Here is a 19,781-nt window from a genome sequence, read left to right as displayed (position 1 = left end):
GCATATTTCAATGAATAACGTTTAATGGTAGAAATGGTTTTTTGCAGGTTTTTCTTCCAATAAAGTGACAGGAGTTAAACAATTGACCTACGAAAGTTCATTTTAAATACTTATTAATGTTTTTTTTGTGGCTTGTTCTTTCTCATTGCTACAGTATAATAAAATTTACACCACCGAGTATAATTTTCGTAAAATATTAGAAATTTATGAGGACTCTTGTTACAGAATTGTGAGTGTGTTGACTCTCTTTAGGTAGCAATACATAAAAAAGACGAAAGGCGATTCATAAACCCTCTTAGCGAAAAAAACGAACATATGCAAATTTTATTCGGTTATTCAAATTTGTGTTGCACGTCCATTTGGAGTTGTTCCCTTATTACTATTTTACGATGGTAACATAGTACCGTCTTTTACGATAGGATTGCAACAAGCTGAATTAAAGCAAATATACTTAAGGTTAGACAATTATGAATCAAAATCGCTCAAATGAAAAAAAACCAATAAAAAATCATTTGTTGCGCTGCTTAGCAGGTCTGTGTTCTAGAGAAAATGAATTACAATAAATGATTCTTTAGATTACATGTCATTTATCTTTGCATTTTGAAGTTCATTACAGAGCGCTCAGCAATGGAAGCTCCATTCAGGCTTTTTCGTGGAGTGTTTCTGCTGCTCAGATGTTTTGTAAATCTGTTACTAACACAATACACTTTTTAACCAAAAAGTGTCTTATCAGCTGTGCAATGCACTTGGATTCTGGATTCTGGATTCCTCTGTATCCAGGATCCGATTAGCTTCTACGGGGGCGATCTACGGTGTAAGAAGAAATGAGGGAATGACTCTTACTGTAGCACCGCTGAAGTCGGAAGTGAGGTGGTCGGTATTTGCCGTAGACACTGGGGCTGCAGTACCACTTGTAGGCCGCGCCGTGTCGCACGTCCCAGTTAACCGTGTTTATATGAGACTCCAAGCGGCCAGGAGCTTCACACAGTGATACCGACACAGCAGCATGGCGAGCTGGGAAAAAGACCTGACTCTTCCCCATTTATCAATGGGAACGAAAACAACAAGCCTCGGAGTTCTCCGGTTTTTATTTATTGCATTTTTCCATGCAGCACAGGCCAACAAAGAAGGTTAGTTGGGTTTTTTTTTTCCAATGTAATATCTTTGTGTGCCCCTCAACTATTTTTCTAGCTAGCGAGCTGTCTAGATCTGTCTCGGTGTTGCTGTTTCAGCTGTTAAATCGCTACAGTGTAATGCTTGTTTTAGCGAATGTGGTCGCAATTGTTCTGCTGGTATTTTAAGCTAGGTTTTTATGAATTGGTAGTTTCTAGTACCCACAGCGACCTTACCGAGATGTCTCTTAACGTGCCCCGGTGCTGTGTTAATTTACCGTAGCTTCTCTCCCGTGCTGGCATGTTGTGTTAATTTAGCCACCGTGGAAGTTAAGCATGCAGATTTAGCGAGTTCACAGGTGTCTCTGAGTTGTAGGTAGACAGTAACAACCATCTGTTATTCCCTGTGTACTCGGTCGTTGCAGTCGGCGGATATTGGTAGCTGTTTCTTCTCCTTTCGTGCTTCGATCTGAGCTGGCAGCGCTTCCTAATCCAGCCGCAGGCTTCTCCGAGGCCTGGGAATGCTGACAGCAACACGGTTGTGCTTTTAACGGCTTTTAACTTTACCAGCCTTATAATATACGTCCAGAAGGGATAGCCCTACAAAAAAAAAAACACTTAACATGATACTGTCTTGGTTAAAAAAAATGCTTTAACCTGTCATGTTATGAAGAGGATGGTTAGGAGGAGGGTTGAAATCGAGAAAGACGAAGTGAGGGAAAGAAAGGACTTCTAACCGGGCTTATTTGGAAGTGAGAGTAAATTGTGTTGGTTCCGCAGTAACATGAAAATACATCAGAAAAGAGGAGAATGAGGTGTTGGAAATCATAGACTCCCCCCCCCCCCGAACTCCTGGATGTGCCAACGCACATGCCGGGTGACAGCCAGTCTCCGTAGTTTGGGGTAAAAAAAGACGGACAGTGTTGAGGGCAGGCGACACGTTTTCGGTTTGCGCAGACTTCATTCGCCCCGTGAAACTGTTTTCATGCCACGTTTGGGTGATTCCGACAGGGGAGGTCGGGATCAGAACTTCAGCGTACAGAATTCCTTAAAACGCCCAGTGTAAAAATTGCCCTCGGCTTGATGACTCAGGGAGGGCACAGGAGGATGCCAGTGGCGAGAACAGGGTTGGTACATTTCGTTTTCGAAAGCTTAAGAGAACAGACCCCCCCCCCCCCCCTTGTATAGAGTTGTGGAAAGGGAGTTACTTAATAATTGCTTGAAATCAGTTGTCCTCACCTTTACCATCTGACTCATTTCCTAGCGCTTTGAATCTGAAATGAGAAACAGTGTATGTACGGGACTAAAACTTCTTCAGACCTTTTTCTTCGGTGCTTTGTCGTTTCTGTGAGTGGTTCTTGTGCACGGGGAGTCCCTGGTATCTTCTGCTAGGGGATCTCTTTTCCAGCAATCATTTTCAACAAGGGAGGAGATGTAATGTGGGCATTAAAAATTAAATATTGTTAAGGGTCTGTGATGACTGTTGGCAAGACCGGCTGAGACCGTTTTTGATTTTTTTTTTTTGGGTGTACATGTTGTATTGTGTACATTGTGTGTATAATTTGTGTGCCTAAGCTTTAGAAGCTGGAAGTTCAGGAACGTCGACGTGATATAACAGTGAGACAAAGCTTTATGTTTACGCAATTGGAATGTTCTTTTCATGCTGCACAAAAGAAGAAATAACCGTTGAAAAGAATTTCGTCAACATTATCGCAAAGATGGGGGCACGGTGGCGCAGTGGTTAGCATTGCTGCCGCATAGTACTGGAGCCCTGGGCTCCATTCCTGGAAATACCCATCTGTGTGGAGTTTGCATGTTCTCCCCATGGTCACTTGGGTTTCCCCCAAGTGCTCCAGTTTTCTCCAGCAGTCTTAAGACACTGTGGTGCGTTAATTGGCTTCTGACAAAAAAGGCCCTGGTGTGAGGGGGGGGTGTGTTTGTGTCGTGATCAGGGTCTCTACTGGCTTGTACCTCTTGCTGGAATAGACTCCAGTTCCCCTGTGAGCCTATGTTGGATAAAACGGCTAGAAAATGGATGGAGGGATTATAATAATAATAATAATAATAATAATTCCTTATATAGAGACTTTCTGGACACTCCACTCACAGCGCCTTACAGGTAATGGGGGCTCCCCTCCACCACCACCAATGTGCAGCCCCCACCTGGACGCTGAGACGGCAGCCATAGTGCACCAGTATGCTCCCCACACCTCAGAAGGGGGGAAAGCAGAGTGATGAAGCCAATTCATAGATGGGGATTATTAGGAGGCCGTGACTGGTAAAAGGTGGTTGCTCAACATCATAACATTGCGCAGACATTCATGCTGTGCATTGCCCAGCTCCATGAAAGTGAGTAAGGCGTACCCTCTGTTCATCAGGTCTCGTAGATAGTCCATGAGGTGGGGCTGCACCCTGGATGGGCTGCTGGTTTGCTGCACCGTGTACACGCGCACACATGCACACACGTCGGTGGGCTGAGGGAGGAAACGTGAACACCTGACTGGGAGAGAACGTGAATCTACATGCAGAATCCACCCCAGTCCAGAAGTGAACTCTGGGCCCAGGAGTCGAGGGGCAGCGGTGCTAACTGCTGTTCGACCGTGCTGCCTATCTGTAGATGGAGGTATCAATATTTTTACCTGAAGGATAACGTCAGTAATACAATTATGATCTATACAATTGTACATTCTAAACTAAAGAAAACTGTGAAGTATAACAGTAAGAAAATACAAATTACTGGAATCTAATGTGGTAACCTACGCAGTAAAGAAATGAATTACATAACAGGCAGTCTCAGTAAATGGGGTAATAACTTCCACTAACCTCTAACAATTTCAGGTGCAATTTCAGAAGGTGCCTTGTGTACCTTGCCGAGTGTAAGGGGACAGAATGAGGACGAATATAGGAGAGCAGAGGGCAACTACACGTGTTCTCAAAAGAACAAGATTGGGGACAAGCATTGTCTCTGCCTGTTCAAGCGTTTGGGATTTAAGGGGGAATCATTTTTTTTTAAGCAGACTGAGGGGGTTTTGAAAAACAGAGGTTCAGTTGTATGGTCCACATCGTTTAAGGCTTTTGGTATATTTTACTTTATGCTGCGGTTTGGCCTGGCCTTAACAGCGTACAGATATCATGTTTATTTCAAAGCTCCAATCTAACGTGTTGTAGAACCCAGTTCCCACTGATGTGTCAACGATGGTCATCGTTCACGTTTAGAGATGACGTTTCAGTGCCAGTGCTGCATGTAGTACTCACACGCTTTCTAATTACGTATTATCTCATCTGCACCACCCAGGTGATGACTCAGTGTGCAGCACAGTTGTACAAAAAGACATTCTTTGCTACGTTTTAGATTTGCTTATGTAATGGGGACCACTTAGCACCAATCTGTTACAGAAGGTGGTGTTAAGCCCCATTGCTTCTTTTGCAGTTTTTGGTAATGTTCGTATGTACGTATTTTGCTCAGTAATCTACATTGCGCCCCTGGTATTTGTAACTGTTGTTTCAGAGCCCAGTTCTAAAAAAAATGAGCACCATCAGACATCAAAAAATTCTTCAGTTCTTCTCCCCCCACACCTATACGTCTCTTGTAGTGTGCCCCATATATCTGTGTGTCAGACCCTCTATAAAGCAAATGCAAGACAAGGTATGACTGGTTTAGTGTCGGGGTTTCTCAATTGATGTGAGAGTAGTGTTCACTTCAAACGTGCGCTTCCATCTTTGTAAGTGGATGCTTTTTTCCACTCATAGCAAATTTGCGTCTTTCGCCATGATGGTGCAGTGTGTCTGTGCACAAGTTTCTCTTAAACTGCTTGACTTGTACGGTAAATGGTTTCTAATATATTTTCGTATTGTATTAACATTTGCTATATTTACAAGTGTAAAACCACTACATCAGAGTTGTTTGGGCTTTGACTAGTTTTAAGTAATGCAGCCTTCTTGTAAATACACTTTAACTAGTTGTTAAAGTGGTCCACTGATGTTGATGGCAAGTTACCTCTCTAAGGGCCCAGACTGGAATTTCTTCAAGCTGTGTTTACTTCTGTGTTTTTTTGTATGAATGAACATATTACATTTTTAAGAGGAGAAACACTTTTCCTTGATGGGATGAAATACCAAATTTTCTTGTCACTTAGTGGCATTGCTTTGACAGTTGGGCAGTTCAAATTATAATTACTGTGCGTACCGATCTGAGAGTTCTTTGTGTGTTGAGCTAGCAGTGGTGTTCCTCTTAAAGTATTCCTCTGCCAAGAAGCAGATTCTTCTTACTGACAGAGTTGTGCTTTGGGACATGCAGGTGGTTTTAAATTGAAGCTGACTGCCTTTTGAACTTTGAAACGCATACTGTAGCTTGCTTTGCTTTTTTTAACCTTAGCTTATTGTAAAATCCAGTTGTTGTACTTGTGCTATTACTGGGTAATGTCAATAGAGTTTAAATGCAGGGCTGGTGTTTTGCTCAATTTCAAATGTAGAAAAGTGTAATGGTGCCACAGGTTTTGCTCTATATCTAGAAATGATAACATTCTTGGGATGGTTTGTGAATTTGTTCAAGTTCATCCGTCCCTTTTCTGCCTGCTTCATCCAATTTAGGGTTGTGGGGGAGCCAAAGCCTATTCTGTGCAAGGAGTGGCTCAGGGCAAGATACCCCCTTAATGGGATGCCAGACTGCCGCAGGGCATTTGTACATCATAATGTAGTTAATTTAATCCTCCACATCGAGCACTGCAGTATGTATGCTTGTGTGCAAAATATCAGTACAGTAATAAGATGTATGCAGTAATAGATCATTGTTATCTCAATTACAGAACAGTAATATGGTGAATGATAGTGAAGAGGCTGGTAACCATATGTAAGGTACATTATCAGAGGTCGTGACTTGCACGAAAAGCAAGTTTCTGCTAATACTTGCTCAGCTCTGATGAACCCTATTTACAAACATCTGTTCAGCTACAGCCACATTCCAGACATTAACAGCACTGTAATACAACGAGAAGACCAATTGAAAGTATTGTCATAATGGATACAAAGATAATTTGCTAAATACCTCAGGTGATATGGCCTGTGTCACGGGTTATGAAATAATGTCTTGGTCCACTGAGGCAAGGACTGGCTGAGAATAGATCACCCATGTTGCTATTTTTGCATTTGCAGTTTTTGTAGTTCTCCCTAATGTAGGGAAATGCACCCAGTCAGAAAGTGGCTTGATTTTCTGCAAAGCAATGTTGACCTATCATCCTTATGTAAATACTGTTTTGTAAATACTGAAAGATCTCTGAGTTTGTATGGGAGGCTGTCAAGTGTCTGTTTACTGCTTTTTCAACATTTTATTGATTGTGATAAAGAAGTCTTGTGACAGGACTTTGTGTGAAGGATTGAACTGAAAAATTTCCACTGGGTGTGTCCCAGGGATGGTTTCAAATTTGTGACAATTAACGGATGTTTTGTTGCTTAAGTGTGTGTAGTATATTCAGCTATGTTTACACAGCTCTTAGAGATGGACTACAGTTAGGATATACACATCAACTTCCAAGGTAGACAAGAAAGTGATGGCTCTTTTTGATTATAAACATAACAGCCAGTGTGAACTTTGGAGGGCATGGTGATGGGTGTACAGGATTAAGATTGTACACAGACCTTGGCAGAATGAATTTGATATTTTCATAAACATGACTTTATAGAACAGGTTGAACAAACAATTATACTAAATTTGAAAATTGCATGTTGCATTGAAATATTTTTAGGAGTCTTCACATTGAAGATAGTTTAGTTAAAATGCCAGTGATGCCAAAATACAGAGTAATAGGTTAATGCAGAATCTTGCATTAATGCTTCCCTAGAGTTATTCAAACACCTGCTTAAACCAATACCAAAATATAGCCTGTGTGCTAGCTCTAAATGTTGTTAAAGCCTGTTGAAGTTAGATATGCTATTCTATGTATTTTGATTTCAAAGAAACCCTTTTTGTAATCTATTTGGGGGGAAAAAAAATAAAATGTCAGTATGGTTTGTCAGTGCATTCACCTTATTCACTGAAACGGATTGTTTTGTATATATAGCCTGAAAGACCACCACTTTCTTCCTGATAAATTACTTGCATAGTAACCCAGACAGGTTGTCTGCACAGGTCCTCTTCTCCACTCTTTCAGTGTCAAATTGGAAGTCTATTTAACAGTGGATATTATTTTTCAATAAAGGTTTTGTTTCAGTTCATGAAGGGTCTAGGTTACCGGTTGTGTCATAATTTGGGCATGGAATAGGCTTGTAACACTTTTTTCATCTTATGGTTGTTGGGAAAAGACATGAAATCCTGAGAGATCTCAGGAGCTGCTGATTTGGTATTTATGGTCTAAAAATGTAATTTTCCAGAGAAGATTTTATTTATTTTTTTGCACGCCATAAGAATTAGAGGTCTAATATTTTTTACTAATATTATATAAAGTGCCCTTGATGTTTTTTTTTTCTGGGATTGATTGGTCTTTATTCATTTTTATTACTATTTGTAATTGTATCATTATTACTATTTGTATTTGCAACAGTTAGAAGATGAAAGCTGCAGTACGTTAGTTGTTTAAATGTATAAAACAAGTGCTTAAAACACCTTTTTATATGCAACAAAATGCTGGTGGTGGAGAGGAGTTGTATTATTACACAACGCCCTGGTCATATTCAGTGTTTCCAGCAGAATATCTCTGCAGTGAGCCTTCCTCATCTCTGACACACACCGGTTTGTTTAGAATATGTTGCAACTATATATAAAAAAATTAAAACTTAAAAAGTATGGTTTACAGTAGAGGCTATGCAGCAGGTTTCCCCCCAGAAAAGAACTGTAAATTGGTACTATTTCAGGAAAGAACAGTCAGTAGAATGTAGGGTAAATTAAACTTTGCTCTTGAAGAAGGGCAGTGGAGATCTACTGTATTTTACCCATTTTCCTCAATGAGGAAGAAATTCAGAGGTTTACAGTTTAATTGGATAATGTTAAATTTGAAAAAAATAATGGGGGCAGATTATCTGTTCTGCTGTTAGTGCTGTTGAGTTAACCCTACTCCTCTGAAGTAAGACTGCCTTGGTGGAGTGTTGCACACCACCGTCAGGTGCATTTTAAAGCTCATCATAAGACAACCTTTGCTTGATCTTGTAAACACTTCCCTGTATAACCTCTGGAAACTGTTCTTTTTTTGGTGCGCTAAGTCCTGGTTACATAAACACGGTTATGACAGGATGAAAAAAAAAAAAAACTGATGCAACACAAACGTGAAATCTGGTGATGGCACAGCTGGCTCTTCAGTCCTCTCGCTTCCTTAAAAGGTCAGATTGCAGTTTTATCGCGGTGCTCAGTGTGACTGTTAAACAAGTGTTCAGGAAACCGTGCATAATCCTTTACAGAACACTAAATGCTTGCTTCTGTGTAATTAGTTGCCATATAGTCCACTGTAAATCTTATCTGGATCAGTAAGGCTTGGGCACGAGGGTTGATCTGTGTTCAATTGGAATATATACAATGCTCTGCATGTTTTTATCTGTCTGGTATGTGAATGATTTACTTCTCATACTGCCAGCATTTAATAGTTTATTTAGTACAAGTAACAAAATTATGAAAGGAGGTCCCACAAATACTGTAGTAAGCTTTAAATAACCATGAGTGTCTGAATGAAAGTGTGCCCAGTAAGAAAAAAGTTTTTTTTATTGAAGTATTTCAGAGAATTGTGTCCTTTCCACTTGTTTTTTATGAAGTAACTGCACATTGTTACTGTTTCTGCCTTTAATAGTATTTTTATATTGAAAGTACTATAAAGGTTGGAGTAACCCACTTCAGTTAAAACATGAAAATGTATATGTAACTTTTGTAAGTTTTCATTCCGTTGAGTTCTACAATAGTTTTACTCAGGTAAGCCGTTTGTTAAATGTGTAACTATGGTGTAGGAAGGCAGAGCCCTTGTGTGTCAGTGTCAGGCATATACAAAATATACAAACATGACAATTTCTGCTAGTTTTAAAAGTAAGCTTAGTCCTCTTTTTCAAGTTTAGGTGTTTCTAGGGCATAAGAGTAATGTGCTAATATGACCGTCAGCTGTGTTGACTATGAAACTCTCCATGGCTGGTATAATTATCTTGTGTGATGCAATACGTGTCACACCTGCAGTTACTGTATACACTTGTACAATCTTGTGCAAGACAGACAGAGATGTTTCAACAGCACTTCTGTGAAAGCTCAGACTTTCGATGTTACCAGTACATATGATTTAAAATGCTAAATAGTGGAGAAAGTTTTTTTTCTTATTCCATTAACATTAGGGGATTGCATAAAACATATATTAGCAGAATTCAACAATCATTTTCTTACAATATCAAAAATTGAGGTTCTTTAAAAATTATATTCCATATTAAATTCTGCATAGGTTACACTGTAGAAAAGACTTGATTTCAGCACATCCTACGTTAAAGTGCCTCTTCCAAATTGAACAGTTGCATTAGATTTGATTTTGATGTTCTTTTAACAAAACTATTTTTTTATCTGCCTTTGCGAGGAGATTTGTGCTTCCTCATATCCTCTGTTAATACTTACTGTTCTGACATAATTTGAGATTGCAGCATATGCCTCTTATGATTGAATTTAAAACAATTGTGCTGAAGTTTTACTTGGATGTCTTTCAATGTGAATAAAAAGAAAATGAGGACATTAGGAAATTACAGTTTTAAAGGGGAGTGATGTGGTTTGTCATTTCTGCTTTAAAGTTGGACTTGCAAAAATGTTCAACTTTAACAGATCTTTTTACTGAAAAAATGTTTAAAATTAAGTTTGGATTTAGTACTGCTATCTAAAAAGGTTCCCTCTCCATATTTTTACATGGAAAATTAAAAAAGCTGTGACTTCCTTGACGCATATCAGTCTACTTACAGTGTTTGAGAATTCAGCAGCCTTCTAAGCTGTACAAGATGCACAAAGAACCAGCAAGACAGTCTTGTCAGGAGGGTGACATCCTTTTAATAGAAACAGGAGGTGATACATCTTTAGTAGTGTAACAAATGTAAGATGATAGAACTGTTGATTAGTTTCTGTCGAGGTGATTCTCTTTGAATTAAACTTAACAATGAACAAGATTGCATATTGTTTTTAAACAATTAGGGAGCTGCAAAAGGCGTGCCTGGAACAAGGAGAAGCATCTTTCAGTTAGCGGCACTGCGCCCGTACGACTTATTTTGTTGAGGAATTTTATTGCAAGAAACGTGCGTTCTTGGACTTGTCTTTGAACACAACTGTCAAACTTTATGTAGTTAAGACTTACCACAGCACTTTTGGCCATTGTGTTGTACTAGATTTGTAATATCACCTCCAGTATTGTATGGATTATTTCTGCTATTTACTTATTCCAGCATTAGCATTAATCATATTTTTTCACGTTCCAAAGACCTTTGTTGACATTTCATGCTGTGCGTAATGATGCATAGTTAAACCCTCATGTCTTTACATCCATAATCAGGTTTCCATAAGATGCAAATAATTCAACAGGTTATTGCAAGCAGCATAATTATCTTAAAAATACAAATTGCTTTATGAAAACACTAGACACTTGATTTTGCCGTTTTATGACTGCTGATTTGTTATACGGACACTTAAGCCCTGCTACTCTTTAGAGTGTATAAATGATAATGGTGAAAATTAAATTTAATTTTCATTTACTTTGCCAAACTCGATGACAGCTTGTTACATTGAACAAGAATCTTTTCAAGAATACTCTTTGGAGCAAGGTTGCCTATCTTTTTTTAAAAAACCTTACTTGGCAGCTTTTATTCATGTTCTGGCTCAACATTCAGTAGAGAGTGTTATTTTTCTTTACTCGGAACTCTGTCTGCTATTGAGGTTTTGCATATTTATTTTAGTGGAAAAATGTAATAAAAAGAGTCTTTAAATCTTTAAGACTCATTGAAGTGATTCTAGCCCATGTTATTGTAGAAGGACGGCATTCAGCACAAGATTTTGGCCTGCTACTATAAACTATTAAACGCCACTAGTGTTACACTACTATCTAATAATAGAATCTTGAACATCATGAGGAGGCTGAATATAATATCTTCTGTAACCCTATTAATAAAGGGATGATGCTACATCTGGCTTTCAAATTGTTGTTTAAATCTTTGAAAATTAGTTTGAGATGTTCAAGGTTGTGTGAAATTTTCTGTCTGAACATTCAGCAGAAGTTGCTTTGTATGGTTCAGCAAATTGTGGTCTGTTTAATGCATGTCTGTGATGTACTACTGTATGTCTCGTTTTGGGAGTTTGTTTTCTCATCCTGGGACAGATTCCCCAATGTTTGTATTTATAATGTAACTGAGGCGTTTTTTCGATGAAAGGATTCACTCTTTTCAAATTTTAACAACCATTTTTCAGTAATGTGTGATCTTAAAGGGAAAATGCAGCAAGATGAGAGAAGACATCTTGGGTAGAGTTGTTTCTGTACATCTGTATATTTTCACAGCCCATCAAGAAAAAATTCAAACATCATTTTTTTTTCAAATCCTGAGCTTTAAGAGTATCGGAAGCAGTGCATTGTGAGAAAATAAATTTATTTGACTTGCATCAAAGAGATGAATATCCTTTATCTCCCACCTGGCAAGGCTAAAGCTCTGACTAGACCTCTGGACTGGATGAACCCCTCGTCTCTGTGATCTTTTAAGGAGGGCACCAGAGTAATGTTCCACCTGTCCCCTGCGGTCTGGGAGAAAATAACTAAAACGTTGCTGGATAAAGGTGTTCTTATCTTCACTTCTTGTTGGCTGTTTGGGAGCTGAGCAATGTCGGCGTGACATAGTACTTTCTTTTCTGATTGCAAGTGGCTTTAATTCGCTGGACAGCTAAAGAAGGGCACAAATAATTAGAAGTGTCTCTGCTAGCTGAAAAAAATAAATCGGGAAGTGGTTTATAACTAAGTTGTTTGTATAGATGTGTAGGTATAGCTAACGGCATCTACTGTATACTCTAAGCTTACATGCCCAGTGAAAAGTCTAATTTTAGAAGTGGCTTTTTGCAGTGAACATCAGTAATAACTTCTAGCTTTTACTACAGTCTTTTAAAATGGGTCATGAGTTTTGACATATTAAAAATGCAGGAGCTAAAATTGTTTGAACCATTTTCAACTTAGTCCGGAAATCCTTATGTAAATTAGATTTAAATAATTTAGAGGTGTTGAAAACTGTTGTATTTTAAACTTTTTATTTAACATTAGGTATAGGAAGAATGTTGTGCCAATTACCATTAACTAGACTTACTTTTTTAACTTCACAATTATTAGTATTTGCGTATAATACTCAGTTATAAATTGCACTTTAGTATTATTGTTAGTGATAAACGTTCTCATACTAAAAAAGGACCAAATCTGAATCCCCTTTATTCGCCAAGTACATTTCATGTATAAGGAATTTACTCCAGTGTACTTGGTGCTGCAAAACATTCTACATATACCATAACACAAAGAAGATTAATAGACATCGTTAAGACAGTGCAGGACATATTACTAGGAATTCTGGTTAAGCAAACGACAGCTCTAGGAAAGAAGCTGTTCAAGTCCCTGGCGGTTCTGCTTTTAACAGATCAGTAGGAATGTTCGGAAACAGGTGGTAACCTGGGTGGCAGAGTGATAAACCAACTGCAGTTTGCATTTAGAGTGGGCTGACACATTGCCCAACCAAAGACTCAGTTTTACAGAGCCATTATTGAGAGCATTCTGACTGCCGTCAAAACTGGTTGAGAGATGCCAAAGCTTTTCAGTTAATGCAAAAAGTGCTTGCTTTGCTGGATTATCTTTGCGATACCCGTGATCATTGTTTCCCATTTGAGGGTATAAGACATCATAACTCCCAAAAACTTCAAGGACTCCACCACACTCAAAGCCACATCAGTGATTACCGGGGAGAGAGGTAAAGAAAACGTGTTTTAAGAGTGTTAGACCTCCATGGTTAGCACACCATGATACCTCCCTCCTGTACATGGTCAAGTATCATTATGGATGAGACCTACAAGGGTAATGTCCATCAGACTAATTAAGTCTAATTGAGTCGCTGGAGGTACCGTTGCTGCTGTACAAGAAACACGGTAATGGGGAAAGCACACACCCCTGAGGTACATCAGGATTCACAAAGCGTCTGACAAATAAGGGCCCAGCCACACCTGCTTTCTGTCTGTGAGAATTTGCAAATCCACTGGCAGAGGGAAAGTTGAACATTCACCTGTGACAATTTATTGTAAAGGAGTTCTGGAGTGATGCTATTAAACACCGGGCTAAAATCCACAAATGTGCCTGTGGATTCTAGATTTTGCAAAATGTAGCGGCCGCCTTGTTCACATCATCCAGTGACCTTTTGGCCCGAGATGCAAACTGTAGAGGATCAAGATGTCAATACATTCCAAAATCTTCATCATGACGGACTGACTAATGCTAAACAATTGGGATCATTTTCATGATTCATGTACCACAGTTTGTTGTCACCAGTGTGAAAATAAAAACGTAAGTTAAAATAAAATCACAACAGCATTTCATTCATTTTTAAAAGTTCATAAGTGTTATACTGTTGTGCTGCCTTATTAAATCCAAATATCCGTAAGATGAAGATGTAATAAATGGTTTATCTAGTTATCCGTACCCTGTGGAGTAGCTTGGAAATAGTTTTTCAGAATCGACTAATGATCATTTAGTGTAGCTAAATTTATTCCACTGTATAGGAGTGCTAACGTTAAATTTCATCATGAATATTTCAGCTACGGTTACGTTTCTAAAATAGTTCACACTTGTATTTGAGCTCAGTAATCAGGATCAGTAATGTTTTTTTTAATTTTGTATTTTCATCAGAAGTTTCCGCCATTCATTGAATTAACAAATTTTAAAATGGTTACCACCCATGTACTGCCATTAGTACTTTCACTTGCTCTCTTTTCACATACTGCATACTGTGCACCTCAGAGACACTCTGGCAGCCTACAGTAACTAAAGTGACATTGATGCTGACCAAGACTCGTGCATTGCTGATAGAAATATGGGACAGCCTGCTTATATACCGAAAACTGCTCTGTATGCCATTATTGGCTAAATGGAAGATGTGTGTATTTAAATATAGCATTTTAACACAGTCATAAGTATATCCATAAATGTGGGAGGAGATGGTTGCTCCGCTGGGACTGCAAAAATCCCTCTAGTGGCTACCTTTGAGATCTCAGATTCCCTCATCTATGAATTTGATTATGCTATAATGTGGATGGTTCATTATCCTGACTCATCTGTGTTTTAGTTTTTAGAACATCCTCTTGCATTATGTGCTGGTATCGGATTAAAAGTGATATTTCTAACTACTGTAGTTTTTGCTTAATATGAAAATGCGTCCAGTAATTTTCCTCTGGAAAATTAAGTAAATAAGTAATACTTAAGGAATATATTTCAGAAGCGCTTTAACAAGTTGTATCTTCTGTTGCCTTGTTATTAGCATGTACAACAGCCTAATGAGAAATTTTAATTTTGTCTCCACAGCCTTCATCCAGTCGGACACAATTTTAGAGGTACTACGCTTTGGTGAAGGAGGCCTCTTACAGGTACATTTTATGCTTTTAGCCTCAGCATTTGGGTTAAAATGAGGGATTATAAAATGTTTGCTGCTTTTGCATGATGAAAGCATAAATCCTAAGAAGATTAGGACTTGGTTATGTCTCATGTACTGTAGCAAGTACTTATATGTTTTTTTTTTTACCAAAATCAAATAATGATTTATTTGTTTCTTGCTTGGAGCTTCTTATGTTGCTGTAGAACTTTTATTGACAGCGACAGTGCACAGAAAGTGTATTGACAATTACACTGCAGATGTCCTCAGTCTGTGGTCCATACACGAGAACGGCAATTGTAGCTTTCTGAAAGACTGCTCATACTAGAAGAGAGATCCCTTTGTGAGTGTTTTAGTGCTGTTATGTGCTATTTTACATAGAATAGTGACAGTACAGCTTCGTAAAAGGTGATCCAGCAGGAGAAAAGACTTGGTATGCTAGCATCTGAAAGTTCCTCCATTTTGATTATGAATATAACCAGGATTGGCATGAGAAAGTCTTGCAGTTTTTTTAATCAACAGCTTTTATATTTTCACTTCTGCATATGACGCTGCAGAAGAGGGCCTCTATAAATTTGATATGTCCCTGGAGAGTCGCCTGCATTTGGCACCAGATGCACAGCTCACAGTGCGATACACATCGTGCACAGGGCTGAAATTTAACTCCTTTCTTGATTGCTAGTATATTTTTGGTACTAAATATTCCTGCTTTGTTTGGGACTGTTCAGAACTATACATACTGGGTGTTTTTAAGTTGTCACTATGTAACACACTAAAGCAGATTAGAGATTGAGTTTAATTTTTTTTATCACTGATGACCTCAGTACTCCTACTAATATGATGAGATAAATAAGAAAGCTTATTTTATTGGATACAGCCAGAATACATTCAAATTTAAAAGCATTTTTTAGCTAATTTAATTGTTTTCTAATAATGCAGAACCCCTTTATCATCTAAAACCTTAATATTTTTTAGATAAGTATTTTTAATCCTTGTTTCTGGATACCATAGAGAGTCACCACAGCAGGATGAAAGAAGATGTTACTTGTGAATACAATTGTTTCATAGAAACCTACACTCTGTAGGTTCTAGAACACTTTCAAACACGTGTATGAATTGTCAAAAGGTATATAAACTATTTCCCCAAGATTCAAACGCTCTTATTATATGTGGGTAGTTTTGTGGAACATAAAAGTTAAAAATGTGGAACACTATTTATGGCAGTCTTTTAAAAGAAAAAAGCACATTGAATGTAATCTAGTGATGGGAGTTTCAGGAATGCAAGTGAACTGAACATTGTCGTATTTTCCAGTATATATGCTAATGAAAGTGAAGAGAATTCATTTTGTCTAATATCCCATGTTTCAGTACTAAGGCCATGTATGCATCATTTCCTCATGACAGCAGCTAGAATGTACTTAGCTTGGCTGTATACAGGAGTTGTCCATCGTTCTAGGGTTAGTATTGTATGTCACTCTTGAAGAACTAATGCATAGCTTATAAGTTACACCTAAAACAATTGCACAGTTAATCTTTGCGTAAATTATTGATCCATCTGTTTTAAAATCCCCCCATGTTTAAAGTCTCATATTACAGCTTTGCATTAAAACTTTAGTAGTCAGCATGAGAATGGAATCCTTCAGTGGTAGTGCGGTAGATCAAGCAAGCATGTTGCTAGCATACAGTGGCAGTCAAAAGTTTGAGTACACCTGCTTGAAACCAGGTTTTTCATGATTATCTGTGCTTTAAACGGTGTAACCTTGTCTATGAACACTTAATATTTAATGACATGATATGTGTACTTAATCTTAAGTGAACTGCATTGAAAATGTTAATTTTTCTTTTTCAATAAAATGAACCCCCAAAGCAAGCCGATTTCAGTCTGAAGCCCAGGTTAGTTACAAGTCAGAAATGTGTATAACAAGGTGTTAGAACACTAAAAGAAGTTTCAAATTGTCTTTGTTAGATGTTCTCACCGTTTACTAGCATGTTACATCATTTACCTTTTGTCACCAATTATTTACAAGTTTATACAGTTTAAAGCACAGATAATCATGAAAAACCTGGTTTCAAGGTGGTGTACTCAAAAGGTTGACTGGTACTGTACTTCTCTTTTATCTTTGTTCACACATTGCACAAACTGCATTAGAAGGCTGCCTATTGCACTGGCATTTTCTGGATTTAAATGGTTTTTCCAGGAGCAGGACTGAGGCTCAGGTTTAGAAGAAACTGTGTGAATCTGAAGTAGACTGATCCCATATGCTGCTTCTATACAGTTGCTAATCATTATATTAATGTCCCAGCAGCATGTGTGAGAGTTTTTTTTTTCTGCTGCTGGCAACATCCTTCAGTTTTCGGTCCACTTATCCAGGTAGACGTTGCAGCAGCTGGTAATATCTAAGCAGCGTTATGGTCTATATTTAACCTAGGAAATGCTGAGGTGTTGGGATATGTGATCCAGAACATGTAATATTAAAATTGATATGCGTTGGCTTGAATTAATTGTCCTTGTGGTAAATGTATACCCTGTGTAATGTACATCCCCCCACCTCCTCCCCCTGCTGAAAAATGAAATGAATAAGGAATGTTCATGTTGTGTGTGTGATGCATTTCAAGTAATTCCAATACTAAAAATGTAAAAAATCCCAAACCCATTAGAATTATGTGGCATAATAGCTGAATATAGCAACAACCAGAGTTCAGGTCAAAATAATTTCTATATTATATAATTACAAAAGAAGGTTACATGACATGCAGGTTCACGTACATTTTAAACTATTAATTCTTTATAACGGGGAATGCCATAATTTGTAAAATATTTAGATGATGCCTTTAACCAAAGTAACTTTAGTTTTGCCTATTTTGTTCGGCACCAACAGAGGTCTTTGTTACTAGATTGCTGGTTGCTGCGATATGGGTAAAGTTCATGTTCCAAAAAAAATGTCAGTGCATTGATCGTTGTCGATGCATGTCTTATGGAATATTAAATACGAAAGAAGGTTATGATTTTGGCTTTTTCCTTTATAGTGGTGCTCTGGGGTGGCACACTGGACAGCACTATGCTCTTTGTCCCGCTTAGCTTCTGGGTTGGTGCCCTCACTGGGACAAATGGCTTTCTGATGATCGCGCTGTGCTAGTAACTCCAGGAAATCACCTGGAATATTTATAGTACAGGTGATGAAATATGAACGCAAATTAATATGCATGAGAAGGGTGTCGGGTTCTGCAAAACAAAAAAAGATATCTCAGGAGCCACAACGGTATACTGTATAATTTTGATTAATGGAAACCTTTTGGGAATACTGGTGTTAACAGATTTGGTAAGACTAATAAATTGACGTTTTTGTGTCTTTACAGACAGAGTCTGAAATTGATCTCAGTTCATATCATCAAAAAAGGTAAGTTTAGTCTCCTTTAATTGCTTTGATTGCCCTCTATACTGAAATTTGTTTGCTTGAATTTAAGTGAAATTAGGACATGTACATGGTTTGGTTTGCTCCCCAAACTAATGCGTTGTGAAGAAGATGGTAATATATGTAAAATGTCACTACAAGTTAATGGGGAGCATCATTAAAATTAAATGAGTAAAGTGCAGATAAATGAGTTTATTTACAACATTCTGGTATGTTCCTCACAGAAGAACATTTTCCCTACCAGTGATGTGTTCGCCTTGATTTAGATGATGCAGTATTACTGCAGCAATGAAGATTTTATAGTGTGGGGCTGTTTGTGTGTGCTAGCTGGGAAGGAATTCCTGCTGTGTGTCTGCTGATTTGTTTGCTTCATCCTCTGGAATGCTGGGATGCCCAGAGCTGTTGAGAAACAGACATTGCTGTGCTATTTCTTTTCAGTACCAGGAAGAGGAGTACTGTGAAAGGCTTTGGGTGCAGAGATTAAGGTGAAAGTGTAGGATCATTAATAATAAAAGTGTATTTATAAAGCACACTCCTAGGGGGGTACAGTGGTTCTGTGGCTAAGGATGTGCGCCTCTGGCTGGAAGGTTGCTGGTTCGTAACCCGTGGCCGGCAGAGGAATCCTACTCCTTTGGGCCCCTGAGCAAGGCCCTTAACCCCAACTGCTCCAGGGGAGCCGTATAAATGGCTGACCCTGCACTCCTCGCCCAGGCTTCTCTCCCTGTCTGTGTGTCTCATGGAGAGCAAGTTGGGGTATGACCAATTCCTAATACAAGAAATTGCATATGGCCAATAAAGTGATCTCTTATCTCTCTTACCTTTCCCAGCCCAACCCAAGGATGCTGTACATTAACTGTACATAAAGTGCAGTTAAAAAAAAGTAAAAGAACAAGCGCAAACAGGTTTATACAAATAAAATGTAGAGCCAATCTGTCATAGGTTTAGTTACTACCCTATAACATAGGCATAGTTACTACTAGAAAAACATTACTGCTTGCTTCCATAGATTAGCTAAGCATGAGCAGGCACTGCATAAAGCACTGTATTCTGTTCAGTTTTTGTCTCTTAAAAGAACTAAATATCCATTTATCTTTTTTCTAACTGCTTTATCTAGCACAGGGGGGAGCTGGATCTTTTCCCAGTAAGCAATGGGCAAAGGCAGGATACACCCTGGGAGGGATGCCAGTCCATCACAGGGCACACACAGACACAAATGCACAAACCCACGCAGGACCAGATTTCCCAAAATCCAATTGACCTACTGGCATGTTTTTGGACTATGGGAGGAAACCAGGGCACCCAAAGGAAACCATACAAACTTAAAATAAACTAACTCCACGTAGATAGAACTTCAGAAAACACCCCAGCTTGTGCTGTTTCATGTATTCTCTGCCTTGCCCAGTACCCTTTGTGCATCGAGTCTTTAATGTCAATACCACTTTGACTCGATACCACTTCAAGGTTAATTTTGTCCATTTTGTGGCTTGGGCTGTGTGGGGGTGTTCAAGCTGTATTTCTCTTAAAATCTGTGTGCAGGATTGTGTGTTTGCTTTCAGAATTGTAGTGGCTAATACAGCAGCCTTGCCGATGTGATTTCCAGGAATGTTTACCACTTGGAGAACATGCTTATATACCCTTGCCAGCTTTTAATGGAGCCTAAATGAGATCACAA

The 19,781-nt window shown here is 38.5% G+C and overlaps 1 protein-coding gene across 1 annotated transcript in view; it reads left to right on the top strand.

Moving 5' to 3' along the window:
- Positions 1-982: 982 nt before the first annotated feature.
- The window catches only part of tmem131 (transmembrane protein 131), a 55,705-nt gene continuing 36,906 nt past the window's right edge, over positions 983-19,781 (top strand). Inside the window, exons 1-3 of the mRNA XM_088913175.1 lie at positions 983-1,130; positions 14,630-14,691; positions 18,054-18,094. Coding sequence (XP_088769301.1) covers positions 1,007-1,130; positions 14,630-14,691; positions 18,054-18,094 — 227 coding nt within the window. The 5' untranslated portion in view covers positions 983-1,006. The remainder of the gene's footprint in view (positions 1,131-14,629; positions 14,692-18,053; positions 18,095-19,781) is intronic.

The sequence above is a fragment of the Atractosteus spatula genome, chromosome 4 (genome assembly GCF_055471065.1).
Source record: "Atractosteus spatula isolate fAtrSpa1 chromosome 4, fAtrSpa1.hap1, whole genome shotgun sequence".
Lineage (NCBI taxonomy): Eukaryota > Metazoa > Chordata > Actinopteri > Semionotiformes > Lepisosteidae > Atractosteus > Atractosteus spatula.
Note: the sequence above shows the minus strand (reverse complement) of the source record. Positions and strands in the feature narration are given on the sequence as shown.